Source organism: Chiloscyllium plagiosum, chromosome 9 (genome assembly GCF_004010195.1).
Source record: "Chiloscyllium plagiosum isolate BGI_BamShark_2017 chromosome 9, ASM401019v2, whole genome shotgun sequence".
Classification (NCBI taxonomy): domain Eukaryota; kingdom Metazoa; phylum Chordata; class Chondrichthyes; order Orectolobiformes; family Hemiscylliidae; genus Chiloscyllium; species Chiloscyllium plagiosum.
In genome coordinates this window covers 36,576,305-36,590,474 of record NC_057718.1, presented here as the reverse complement: position 1 = coordinate 36,590,474, position 14,170 = coordinate 36,576,305, and the positions used below count along the sequence as shown (strand labels likewise).

The 14,170-nt window shown below is 38.9% G+C and overlaps 1 protein-coding gene across 6 annotated transcripts in view; it reads left to right on the top strand.

Annotated features, from left to right (window-relative positions):
* Positions 1–14,170, top strand: part of LOC122552779 (echinoderm microtubule-associated protein-like 4) — a 299,840-nt gene that overhangs the window by 208,332 nt on the left and 77,338 nt on the right. For all 6 annotated transcript variants that reach the window (XM_043695706.1, XM_043695703.1, XM_043695705.1 and 3 more), the window contains 2 exons: positions 7,434–7,557; positions 11,066–11,215. In XM_043695706.1, the coding sequence (XP_043551641.1) occupies positions 7,434–7,557; positions 11,066–11,215 (274 nt within the window). The remainder of the gene's footprint in view (positions 1–7,433; positions 7,558–11,065; positions 11,216–14,170) is intronic.

Genomic DNA, 14,170 nt, shown 5'->3' with positions numbered 1-14,170 from the left:
ATCTCAATAAGTGAAGTTTTTGATGTAAAGCATGACTTTATAACACTCAACACCTATACAAGCTTTAATACTCTGAGCGTGCATTTAATGCTCAGTCAGCTGACCTGTTCCTTATTGCAGGCTGATGTCTAAAGAAGCATCCCTTCACCATCACCCCAAATGCCCTATCCCCATTGCCTCAAGTCGCTTGTCTCTTAACAGCACAGCCGGGATTGAGGACTACAGTATCAATCTTGATGATTCTTTTGTGCACCATTATCATCTGGAGATGAGAATCAAGGGAATGTTTGTAGCCCAAGTATTAATATGATACTTTCTGAATTAAACCGAAATATTCTAAGTATACAAAATAAGTATGTAATTGATTTGCTCAATTTTGAGTGATGTTCGTGCTCATTAACTTAATGGAAATCTTCATTGGAAAATGTAAGTCCCCCACCATTCTGTTTCTAATGCCCATTATTACCATGTAGCATTCCAAAGTTCTGAATACCTTTTAAGATGTAAACAAAAGCAAAATGCTGTGGATCCAGGCGTTTTAAAGTAAAAACAGGAAATACGATAGTCACTTGGTAACAGAACTGAAATATTGATGGAAAGGGAGGCATTATAGAAGCTCTTCACCGTGCACTTGTCAGTACAAAGGCACATATGACAACTTAAGTGGAAAACTTCAACAACTTGTATCTCTTTTCAGCAATGTTTAAAATTCAAGAAAGACCCAACAGGCCTAGTAGCATGTGTGAAGGGAAAAGAAAGTGTTAATGTTTTGTTTTATGATTTTTCATCAACTTGGAAGTATGTTTGAAATGTATCAGCTTTATATGGGTGAAGTGGGATGGGCTGGGAAAAAGAATAAAACAAAGTTTGTGATAGGACTGGATATGGGAGATATTAAGTGACTAGAGACTTGAGGCAATGCTCGAAAGTCGCAATGGGGATAGGGCATTTGGGGTGATGGTGAAGGGATGCTTCTTTAGAAATCCTGATAAGAAAAGATATGTTTAGTGATGTTGGCAGAAGTAATAAAGGATGATCCTTTGATTGTGGAGGCTGGTAGCAGATAAGATGAGAATGAGTCACCCTTTCTTTCTTAGAAAGATGGGAAGGGATGAAAGCAGATGTACAGGAAATATGTTCGAGAACTCTGATAACCCAGCTTGCAGGAGAGAGAAGTAGATTTCCTGGTTTAGAAAATGAAAGATGTATCAAAAATATGGATTGTAAAAGCCTCATTGGAACAGATGTGATGGAGGAATTGGGTAAATGCAATTGCATACTTAGAAGGTGTAACATTTGAGGATGTTTAGTTCAGGTAGCTGTGGGAGTCAGTGAGTTCACAATTAAATATTTTATTGACAATTATTCAATGGGAAATGGAGCAAACAAGGAAGAAAAGAAAGCCCTTAAGATGTGTCTCAGGCTCATTGCAGCATGTTTATGGATTTATTTTAACATCTGCAAGTTCTTGCTACAAAAAGAATTACAATAGGATTTGAGAAAGCCAATTTTATATCTGCTAATTCTGCTGCAATTTGAACACATTTATAGTCCATTGGATTTATAAAAAAAAAAATTAAAACTTGTGTTTTCTGCAGTTGTAATGCTCTATTCCTGATGAAGGGCTTTTGCCCAAACTGTCAATTTTCCTGCTTCTCAGATGCTGCCTGACCTGCTGTGCTTTTCCAGCACCACTCTAATCTAGACTGGTTTCCAGCATCTGCAGTCTTGTTTTTACCTGCTTTATAGAATTGTTCAACTCTGACTTGGTAAAATGGTACCACTTGTTTTCACAAGGGCAGCAATGCATAAGAACTAGGAGCAGGAGTTGGCCGACTGGCCCCCCCCAAGCTGCTGTGCCATTCAATAGGACTCTTCATAGACTCATCTCCACTTGACCACCCACTCACTATAATCCTTAATTCCTTTCCTGTTCAAAAATCTTTGCCTTTAAAATCATTCAACAAGGTAGCCTCAACTGCTAGATTTCAAATTCCCTTTATATGGCTTGAGGTTGGATTCCATGCTCAAGCATTGCTTTATTATACCAGTTGCTGTAATATTCGCTCTGTCAGATCTCAGTAATACCTGGTTTGTAGATTATCGTTTTACACTTATTTGTTCATCATGGCATTCACAGGACGCTGCCATTATATGGACAGAACATAAAAGTTTCCCCACAAAGTTTTAAAACAAAAAGGACCTATAGAAGTTTTCAAAGCAGACTTCAAACAAAAATCAGAAATAGAGCTTCAGCCCTTTTACTTTCAGCAACATGATAGGGCATTTGGCCCACTGGCTCTTTGTGGTTGGCATGGACTGGTTGGGTCTGTGTCCGTGATATACAACTCTGTGCCATTCTCCTGCACACTTTCCCTTTTCAGATAACAGCCCAACTCCCTCCTCAGTGCCCTCCTCCACCCAGTCAGGCTACACATATTAAATCTCAGTAAAGGGTCATCCTATATCCACTTTAAAGTTCAGTAGGCTTGGCAGCATCTGTGTAGAGAAATCGTTTAACTTTTCCAGTGGCCCTCTTTCAGAACTCAAAATGCTTTTTCTCTTAAACCACTCAAACAGTTCTCTAGCCCTGACCTTTGGTAAGTTCTGAAGCAGCAGCACCTGTTTGCTCTAACTGAAGCTAAATACATACTCCCTGACCTGACTGAGTCTGTCTTTGTTCCCTATACAATGGGACACTGTATTGTATGGCAAAAGCCCATTTATTTTTCTTTCTTCTACCTTCATTTTGAATGTACTGACTATTCGCCTCAAGGAGAAAGTGAGGACTGCAGATGCTGGAGATCAGAGCTGAAAATGTGTTGCTGGAAAAGCGCAGCAGGTCAGGCAGCATCCAAGGAGCAGGGGAATCGACGTTTCAGGCATGAGCCCTTCTTCAGGAATCACCTCAAGGGCCTTTTTAAAAAAAAATCTAATTTAAATGCATGTAAACAAGTCTCCAGAAGTCACAGTACCATTCGCAGAACTCAAAAACGATACTAATGTCATGGCCTTCCCATATTGACACACAATATAGAAATGCAACTCAAACTTAAAGCCGAAGATATTTTCTGTTCTTTAGAACCCAAGTTTCCAACTTATAATAAGTCGAACCTTTTTCACAGCTTCTGCTTTCTGAACCGAGTGCTGAACTGTGGCAGTTTTATTCTGTGCACTTTTACTTAGACACAGGTACTATAGATAAGAAATCCACATAAATGCCTGTGGATCTCAAAGTAATGTTTGGAGAGATTTGGTGCTACAGACTATTTTATAGATAGCTCTATGCTTAAAGTGTAGCTTTTATGTGGTTTTTCATGACACCTTATTTGTGAATGGAGCAAAGAAGGAAGCCAACTACATTTGCACCATATTGCAATAACCTGGTAATATGAATATGCTTCCATTTTCTTAATCTGTATTCACTGAATTTAAGAAATTAGCAAGTTGAGCAGTCAAGTTCAGTTTTAATGATACCTTACATGTCCAAATAAGTTTTTTCAGCATGAGGTACCCTCTATGTCTTGTGCTAGTTAACTCACCACCTGACTCTCCAAAGACTGTCCACCATCTACACAGCACAAGTCAGGAGTGTGGTGGAACACTCCCTACTTGCCTGGATGAGTGCAGATCCAACAACATTCGAGATTGACTTCAGGATAAAGCAACCCGCTTGATTGGCACCATCCACAAGCATCCAGTCTTTCTACTACTGATAGACAGTAGTAGCAGTGTGTACCATCAACAGAAATTCACCAATGATCCTTACTCAGCACTTTCCAAACCATGATCACTATCATTCAGCAAGACAAGGGCAACAAATACGTGGGAACACCAGTATCTGCCAGTTCCCCTCCAAGCCACTCACCATTTTGACTTGGAAACGTATCTCAGTTCCTACAGTGTTGCTGAGTCAGAATCCTGGAATTCCTAACAGCATTGTGAGTCTACCTACAGCACGTGGATTGCAGCAGTTCAAGAAGGCAGCTCACCGTCACTTTCTGAAGGGCATTAATGGGTGGCCAATTGATGCGAGCCTGGTGAGCAATGCCCACATCCCACGAGTGAATAAACAAGTTAACGTTTCCAAGAGAACCATATTTTTCATGGAATAAGTACTAACCACCTACCCCGTGCTTATTCCACACCATTAATATGTTTGTGATCTTTGAAAATACCATTATACATAAGAATTTCTTTCACACCTAAATATATCCATACCGTCCTTTACTTCTATGTGCTATTTGGGTGTCGAACGTAGGAGTAGGCCATTCAAGCTGTTGGGCCTTCTGCATTCAACATGATCATAGCTGGTCAAACACTTTAATGCCTTTTGCCCACACTATCTACAAAATTATTTTATGTCACTGGTATTCAAAACTTATCGATCTTTAGCTTTCTTCAAAGACTGAGTTTCCACATTCCAACTTGCCCTGATCATATTGAATTTCTTGAACGTACTATGACCTGAATATCAATGTACGCCAACATTTAAATGCTGGTTATGACAAGTTGTCAAAGAGCTTGCAATAACAAATCTTAACATTTTAAATAATTTACTAATGCATTAACTGTTGCACCAGTAATGTCAGTGTTTTTCCAGTTATTCTAGATTATTCTTATTTCTAATCATTCTTCATGTTTCGAACTTCATCTATAGTGGAATTAGTTTGATATCTAGTTGCATACAAGGTAATGGGTACATTTAATAATGGCAGTCTTTGAAATCTGTGGAACTAAGTTTGTTATGCTATTTCTTATGTAATATCTCAAGTCAGTCTAACTCGTACATTGGTGAATTTTGAAGGAATACTATTAAAGCAGTAATCAAAATAGTTTTAATAAAATTGTACTAATTTAATATGAAATGCTGTAAAATGACTTGTGAAGTATGCATGCATATGCCTGCACGCCTCTTGCATACTTAGGACTTATTTACTAAACCTAAATATCTTTGTTACAATAATGAAATTAAATATTCATTTGCACTTCAACTGATTTGGAAAGTATCACTGTATGTAATCATTCAGATGATGTGAATACCTGAACTTTCTCATTAAACTAAATTTCATTGATTTAACTTTTTCATAATTTTCAGCATCCTTTTAACTTGTCGAATTTTTGAAAAAAATCAGCAATATAAATTTCATTATTCAGGTTTTGATGTTTGTTACTCATTAAAGGAATTCTTTAGATTTGTATTCATCAAATTAAATTAATATTGGCATTTTTAAATGTTTGTCTATGCAACACTGTATGACATCCCAACTTTCAATTCATTTTCTGTACCACCTCCTTTTCATTTATTCTCTAGTCAATCTATGCTCAGAGGCTGCACTTTACAAATGTACCAGATGTATTAAACCAATGGTTTCCTACTTGGGAAGTAAAATATGGGCTGAAGTAGAGGCATTTCTTTTGTATTTCGGATGGCATTTTCCTCATTTCACATCCTAATTGCATGGTGCTTACCTAGTTTAATGTTGGCATAAATAACAAAGTAGTTTGGCTGTTTACCTGCAGAAATAGAAAACTTATTGGGTCATGACAGATTAACGAATAGATTTTCATCATCTGAATTTAATTGATAAGATATAGAACAAATTTCCTCTTTTCTCAGACTGGTGTTGCATTCAATTCTGGTTGAATTGTAATTTTTTTTGACATTCAGCTGATAGAAGATTAAAGCTATTTTCTTTGGACACCTATCATAAATCTGTTTCCTAATCATTGGCTCACCCTGAACAAAGCTTTTGGCAACCTCAACATCCTGTTTAGCCATGAGATAAATTTCCTCTTCATCTTAAAGGCTGCCTATTTCCATCCTAGTACGATTGTCCATCTTTGTATTGAAACTTGGACTCCGTTCTACTCTCACCCATCAGCTCTCTGTTTTGCTGGCATTGCTTGCATTGCACCAGCAAATCGATTTTATTTTGTGTAAATTCTCATCCTCATGTTCAGATCTTATCCCTTCCCATCTTTGCAACAACTCCAACATGACAACCATTTAAGAGCTCTGCCTTTTTCCAGTTGTGATCTCTTACATATCTCTGCCCCACCCCACCCCACCCTGGCTTTGACAGCCATTCTTCCAGCCATCTGGGCTCAAAGATTTAGATTTTCCTCCTTGACCTATCCCTGCTTTTAACTGATCTGTATGTGGTGCATATCTAATTTGGGCTTTTATGCTGTTTTACTCAACTTGTCCATTTCAAATCAGTAAGTCAGAAATTTCTGGCTGTGATGTTTTCGTAGCCCTTTACGTTCATTAAATCAATGGTGGCATTACACATCATTTTTCCATTTAAATGTAAGAATAGTACTCCTGAAGTTACCTAGAGGCTTACAACATTATCCTTTCTTCTTTTGAAAATTAAAGAAACCAGATCACATTCTGTGGCAAAGCCAGAAATCAATCTATGGAAGGTTATTCTCTGTAGAAGGTTGATATTTCTCAGTTAAGTGATGATAGCTCAAAGTAATTTGCTCCATTTAAAAAGAAACAGATTTAGATCACAACAAATTGCCAACTTAGGTGGTTTGTATGAAGTGTAACATTGTTAAATGGTTTCAAATGTCATGATCCAAGATTTAGCTATTTGCATTGTGACACATTTAAGTGCCTAACTGCTTCTTTATCTTTATGATTTGGAGGTGCTGTTGTTGGACTGGGGTGTACAAAGTTAAAAATCACACAACACCAGATATAGTCCAACAGGTTTAATTGGAAGTACTAGATTTTGGAGCGCCGCTCCTTCAGGTGGTTGTGGAGGACACAATTGTAAGACACAGAATTTATAACAAAAGTTTACAGTGTGATGTAACTGAAATTATACATTGAAAAGTACCTTGACTGTTTGTTAAGTCTCTCATCTGTTAGAATGACCATGATAGTTTCACTTCTTTCATATTTAAATCACAAACTTTTTTTAAAAGTTACATTCGCAAGGTTAACTGTAACAATTGGTGTCAGCCAGATAAGATGTTGAGATGTTGAAGGTGTTAGCCCCCCGTGCTCCCTATCTGTGCCATAATGTTTAGACTGATTCTAATCTAAAAAGTGAGTTCACAGTCTTACATGAATTCATGCAGTTTTTGAGCAAGGTATCGTGGTCATTCTAACAGATGAGACACTCAACAAACAATCGAGGCATTTTTCAATGTATAATTTCAGTTACATCACACTGTAAACTTTTGCTATAAATCCTGTGTCTTACAATTGTGTACTTCACAACCACCTGATGAAGAAGCAGCGCTCCGAAAGCTAGAGCTTCTAGTTAGACCTGTTGGACTATAACCTGATGTTGTGATTTTTATCTTTACGAATAGTCAAGTAATTTGCATTGCTTGTAGCACAAAATACTATCCTATCCTATTACAAAACAATTAAATCATTTTAAAGCTAACAAGATATTTTTTATTTTGAACAGAGGGAGATATGATCAAGATGTTCATGCGTGGACGTCCTATCACAATGTACATTCCTTCGGATGTATCAAATTATGATGAAATGAAGTCAGAACTGCCTTCTGAGAAGCTAAAGCTGGAGTGGGTGTATCCTTGACTTTTTTTGGAAATATGTTTGCAATCACACGAATATAGAAGACAATTAATGGGCCCTTAATCACTTTGCATTGTATATATTTGTATACCAGTCAGAAATTTAGATATGTTTTGGTGTAAAGTGGAATCTCACATTGATACATCGTGGTGGTGGTACCTTAATTTACTCAGGAGTGAAATGACCTGTTCAGGACTGTCCTGTTCTTTTGTTTACTATTGTCTCTGCACGACTCATAGACTGCCCATCTCCATTTTTCAAGCATTTTCACTCCATCTTTATCTCAGCTTCACTTGCTTAGTTTTCCATAACCATTGTGGCACAAGAGCATTCAATATATTAAAATCAAATTCCGCCCTCTGTTACTGCAGTTAGCTAAAGTGCATTGAAAACTTTCATAAAAGAGGCCTTACCATCTTCAACTGCCTCATCAATGACCTTTCATCATAAGTTTAGAAGTGGGGGTGTTTGCTAATGATTGCACAATGTTCAGTGCCACTCACAACTCTCTGCATACTGAAGCAGTCCGTGTTCAAATGCAACAAGGCCTGAACAATATCCAGGCTTGGACTTACAAGTGGCACGTAATATTTGCACCACACAAACGCCAGGCAATGATCACCTCCGACGAGACCATTTAACCACCGACTCTTGACATTCAGTGGTGTTACCATAATTGAAGTCCCCACTATCACCATTTTAGGGATCACCGTTAACCAGGAACTGGTCCCACTTTCTGAATATAGTGGCTCAAGAGCATATCAGAAGTTAGGAATATTGCAGCAAGTAATTCCCCTCCTGACTCCCCAAAGCCTGTCTACTGTCTAAAAGGCACAAGTCAGGCGTGTGAAGGAATACTCCCCAGTAGCCAAATAGGTACAGCTCCAACAATCAAAAAAAAAAGCTCGACATCATCCAGGAAAAAGTAGACTGCTTAGATTGGAACCACATCAATAAGCATTCGTTCCCTCCAGCATTGATACTCAGTAGCAACAGTGTGTACTATCTACACAATGTGCTGCAGAAATTCATCAAAAGTCTTTAGACACTGCCTTGCAAACCCACAACCACTTCCATCTAGAAGGACAAGAGCAACAGAGACATGGGAACCCCACAACCTGAAAGTTCCCAATCCAAGTCACTCACCATCCTGACTTGGAAATATATCATGGTTCCTTCAGTGTCCTGGGTTGAGATGCTAGAATTCCTTCCTTTAGAGCATTGCAGGTCTATGTATAGCACACAACTGCAGCAGTTCAAAAAGGCAGCTTGCTACCACCTTCAAGGGCAACTAGGGACAAGCAATAAACGCTAGCCAGCAATGCCCATATCAAATGAATGAGTTTTTTTTAAAAGGGACAACTGAAGAGGCTTAATGTCAGATTGGTAGGGACAAGGGCTGAGGCAAATGACAACTTTGTCCTTTGAACTAGAATTGGTAGAGTAAAGGTGATGAGGTTAGAGGAATAAATGGTACAGGAGAGATATGAAGCAAGTCAGTGAAAGGATTTGTAGATAATCTTTGATAATCCTGTCAAGTCATAAGGGTGTTTGACACTTGTTCAGAAACATCGTTCTTACATCAAAAAATAAACCCATTGCCAGTCTTGTAGATTATAACTACTCCTATTAAGTAACAATACTATTTGTTAAAATAAAATTCTTTGAGGAAAATAAGGTTTTAAAAACCACACTTCAGTTGGTAAAATTCTAATAGAGGCCAAAGCTTTTAAAAAGATACTTGAATTTCCATTGACTGAAAAGATTTCACAAGAATTCACTAAGACTTCTGTAATAAACTAAAACCACCATCTCTCACTTCAATAAGTAATTTATACTCTAAACAACAGAAAAGATGCTCCGTTCAACTTTTAAATAACCGACAATTCATCTCCATGGTTATACTCTCTTCTGTCCCTTAATTGAACAGGATTCTCTTTAAAAAAAAAAGTCCAAACATAACCTGAGTCCCTGATGCCTTACTTCCTTTCTCTTTTGCCAGCTGATAATTTCTAATCCCTGAATTAGTTTTCACTGAGGGTCATCCCAGACAGCCCTTCCTCTCTCCAAAACTAGGTGAATCTATGAACCCTGCAATAGCTTCACTATCCTGCACTCTCCATCTGCGCACAAGTATTTTGCATGGTGAACATTAAAGACAAATGGCCTTTCTGTCTCCTTCTATTGAGGTTATCCACTTCAAACATCTTGCATTATCTTCCCAATACATCCGTTTTGATCTCATCCCCCCATAGTAATCAATCGACCCAGACTTGTTATCAAGCAAGATTCAGAATGAATCACAAGACCCACTTCGCTATTCCATTTTACACCACAAGAACTTTTCCCAGCACACAGCGGTCTTGCAAACTTCATGTTCATTAGACAGTTCGTAAACTGAGAGAATTTTTTTCAAGGACGCATGCTAAATGAATGCACCTCTAACTACTTTGCAGAAGTTATCAATCAACCTTAATTCCTTAGCAAAAGTTTGTTTGTAGTAGCAAGTAGGAGAAAATAACTCTGGTCCTAGCAGGCTCCAGTTCTGCCCTTTAATCAGTTTCCTTAGTTCTGACAATGATTAGTTCCAATATTGAACTGATTTAACGGTTGATACCGGGGACCTCTAACCTTGTGAGGTAAAAAACAGTTTTTCGTACGAAACAAGCAGTTGTATGGGTTCTTACGAAACAAGCAGTTTGTCTTCACTGTAAGTACTTTCAAGCTATTTAGTTTCAGGAATATGGGATATAGGTAAAGTAGTATTACTTCTGCAAGCATAATTGCTTATGCAAGGTGAATGAACTAACCTACACCAGTGTATAATTGTTTCAGCAAAGAGCTGAGTTAGCTAAAATGTATATGCAAGAACAAAGACTATGTAAAGGGATACATAGTTTCTTCTGAGTTAGCTAAAATGTGCATACAAGAATGGAACGTGCCTGCATACAATGGAAGATGTTACAGACAAATAGATAAGTTGAAGAAGAACATCAAGATATTCCAAGCTCAGCAAATTTCCCTCATGTCAGCACTGAGGCGAACCAAGTCACTTATAGGGGGGAGGGTCGCCTGGTTTGGAATAGGGGGAGAAGTAAACAAGGGCGGAGCGCACCTGGGCAGGGACAGAACACAATAAGGAATATTGATAGGTTTGAAGGCCAATAAGATAAACGGGCCACTACCGAGAATTAAACTGTATAAATTGTGGAGTGATTTCTGGATTGCCGTGGCTACTTGCTCGTCACCCCTTCTTGCAAGAACATTTCAATAAAATTCGCTGCTTCAAAATTTGACTCGGATTGAAATTTATTATATTGTGAGCTCTGTTTCTCACAAGGAAGCAGCTACTTGTATTGCTTTATGTTTGTATCAGAGTGGCCTCTTCTAGGCTGTACAACTCAATTGCTTACTAGATAGACTTGTTCGGTCATTAAGCACAAAGTTCATGGTGCATTAAATATATTTCTTTTGAATACGGCCTTAACTAACCGAAAATAGATATGGCTATCGAGGAAGGGACTGTCGTTCCAATATCTACCTCCTCCCAACTGGAGAAATTATCTATTTTATAGCATCTATTGTGGTGCTGTACAATGTTGAGGAGAGGACTCAAAGGCATTATCTAGGGCACACAGATTGTGTTAAATGGTAAGCTTATTTTCCCTTATGCAGGTAGTTCTGGGATAACGTGCATTTTGGTAGCACGATTGGCTATAACGTCACTGAAGAATTAGGGAACATTATTTTGGAGAATGCTTATCTCCGTTGGCAATAGCACGATTCCTGTGGAGATTGGTTTATGTGCTTCATTCTGTGCATGCACCGACATGCGAGCCAAAATCTTTGCGCTGTTTCGTGCATGCACCGGTGTTCTTACGGTTCTGCGCTAGTGTCTGCGCATGCAATACGTTGGTGCCAGTCTTTGTGCCATTCTGCATATGTGCCGATGTCTCTGTGATGTTCTGGGCATGCACAATATCAGTTGCCAGCAGAGCAGCTTTCTGTGAAAGGTACTATAAGAGAGCAACTTTCTTGGATTTTATTTAAATTTACCGTGTTAAATTTACTTTTGTTTTGTTAATAAATATGATTTCAGCCTTCATTCAGGCTGTGCTATACTTTACATTAGACTTGAATGATTTTTGAGCAATATTTTTTGCCGGTCTGTACCTCACTTTTCCCATAGAACATTATTTCTATTAAGCAAAGTTTTGCTGGAACTGTGGCACAACTGCAGCGTTATGGGAGAACTACGTATAATTGTAACCAGAAGTTGCTGTGTTTACAAAGTAATCTTTGTATAAGAGTATCATTTCTGTTAAGGCAGAAAGAATGAGCATGACACAGGTTTTGCAGTAAGAATAATGGTGTAGACATCAGCAATTGCTGTATTAAAATGACAATAGGAGAACAACTGCCATCAGTATACAGGTTATTCAGCTATAACGCGACAGTTGGGTTCCCCCGCAAATTTGCGCTATAGAAAATTGCACGGTAGAAGATCGCTAATACAAAATCATTACAGTGGAGCCTTGATTATTCGAAGAAGATCTCAAGATCCTGATAGAAACATTACATTAAAGAGGTGTTACCAATACTGATCACGTCTTTTGCTTACAATGATTAAAAGTGAATTTGGCTTACTGAAATGCTGCTGAGAACAGTCGTGGACCATCCTGAAACCCAGGCACTGAATCCAAATGACTGACCACCCGACACTTTCCCTGGAGTTCTACACAGGTGTGTGCCCTATACCCCCATTCCCCAGATAACCTCTCCAACATTGTCCCGTACAGGGCAGAAGGGGGGCTTGTCCACATGTTGGGTGTGCAGCTGTGTGTGTGTTATTTTGAGATTCACCCCCTCTCTTTCCCCCCCCCCCCCCCCAACCACCACCACCAAAGAAAAACGCTGTTGGTGTCCAATTCGGCAGCCCTCTCCATTGCAGGGGTGGGGGGGTGTTGCCTAGTCTCCTAAATAGGGAGCGGACATAGCAAGTGCTCACTCTGTCAATCCCATTGACGGGAAGCAGCAGTGGGGAGAGGCTACAGCAATGCTGCTGGTCCCTTACAAGTGTGTATCTGCTCAGAAACAAACCCTGAGATGGAGAGAGGAAGTAAGTCAGGCAGAGCGAGGAAAAAGCCAACTTCAGAAAACTCCGAGTCCCAGAGGACAGGCATTGAATCAGTTAACCGAGTGATCAATTATCTGAATGAAATACTGCCCATCATGTTCAGACAATAGAGGTTCCTCTGTATACCCATTCAGTAGATGCCCACAAACAATGTCCACAAAGAATGTCCACAATTCATCAATCACTTTATAGCCAATTCATGCTGACAAAACACGCGTTACAGCAGCTGGAAATGTGTTGCTGGAAAAGCGCAACAGGTCAGGCAGCATCCAGGGAACAGGAGAATCGACGTTTCGGGCATAAGCCCTTCTTCAGGATTCCTGAAGAAGGGCTTATGCCCGAAACGTCGATTCTCCTGTTCCCTGGATGCTGCCTGACCTGCTGCGCTTTTCCAGCAACACATTTCCAGCTCTGATCTCCAGCATCTGCAGACCTCACTTTCTCCTCACGCGTTACAGCAGAACAACCTGTATGTACTGTTAAATACAAACATCAGGATGTTGCTGTCTGACTTAATCTGTTCCTCCATGTTATTTATTACACTGTTACCTTGAAAGACTGTGTTCAAACATGACATTCTGGTACTTACTGTATTCATTTAACATGGCAGGGAACAGGCTTGTTCATTCAAATGTGTGTGAATGTCTAATTGTGACAAGTCATAATTTCTTATGAAAAACCTCTTTGGCACTGAATTTTTAATTTTATAAGTTTGGAGTCTGGAATACTGTTTTGACTGTCTAATAATTGTAAGTCATATTGTCATTGTCCAAGGAACCACTGCAGACAATTATAACGATAGTAACTAACAGACACTATATGTTCACTGCTGACCAAAATTTGAAATATCCAGTTATCGCATGTTTTTATAATAGTTTTAGTTCTTTTTTATTTTTTGCCTGCCCTTCCTAAATATCAAATGCCCTTGAGTATTCAAATTCCAACCTTGGTCACACTTCAGCCATGCCTACTTCATGGCAACTAGATCATACCTATTTACTTAAGTTTCTGTCACCAATTTATATGTATTACCTCTCTGGCTCCAACCCATTGACAAACTATCTTTAACCCACAAGAAAATACCCATGACAGTGTGAGTCCTGCTAAGGTGTAACCATCCTCACAAAGGTTCATCTGACCAGAAATCTAAAGCCCTCCCTCCTGCGTCATTACTCCACCTACATGTTAATTTGTGCAATCATATTATTTCTATACTTGCATGTGGGACTGCAAGCAATGAGATTACTGTCTTAGAATTTTTGGTTTTCAGTCTTGTTCCTAGCTCCCTAAACTCCGCTTTCAGGACTTTATCCCTTAATTTAAGTCATTGATATCAAAGTGGACCCTGATCTTTTGACTCTTTACAATCCCTGTCCTGAAAATTGCTGGAGTTCTGGTTTCTTCAACTGATCATATTAAAACAGATGAAGAGAAATTAATTTTCTCAGTGTCATGGATATGTGGAATTC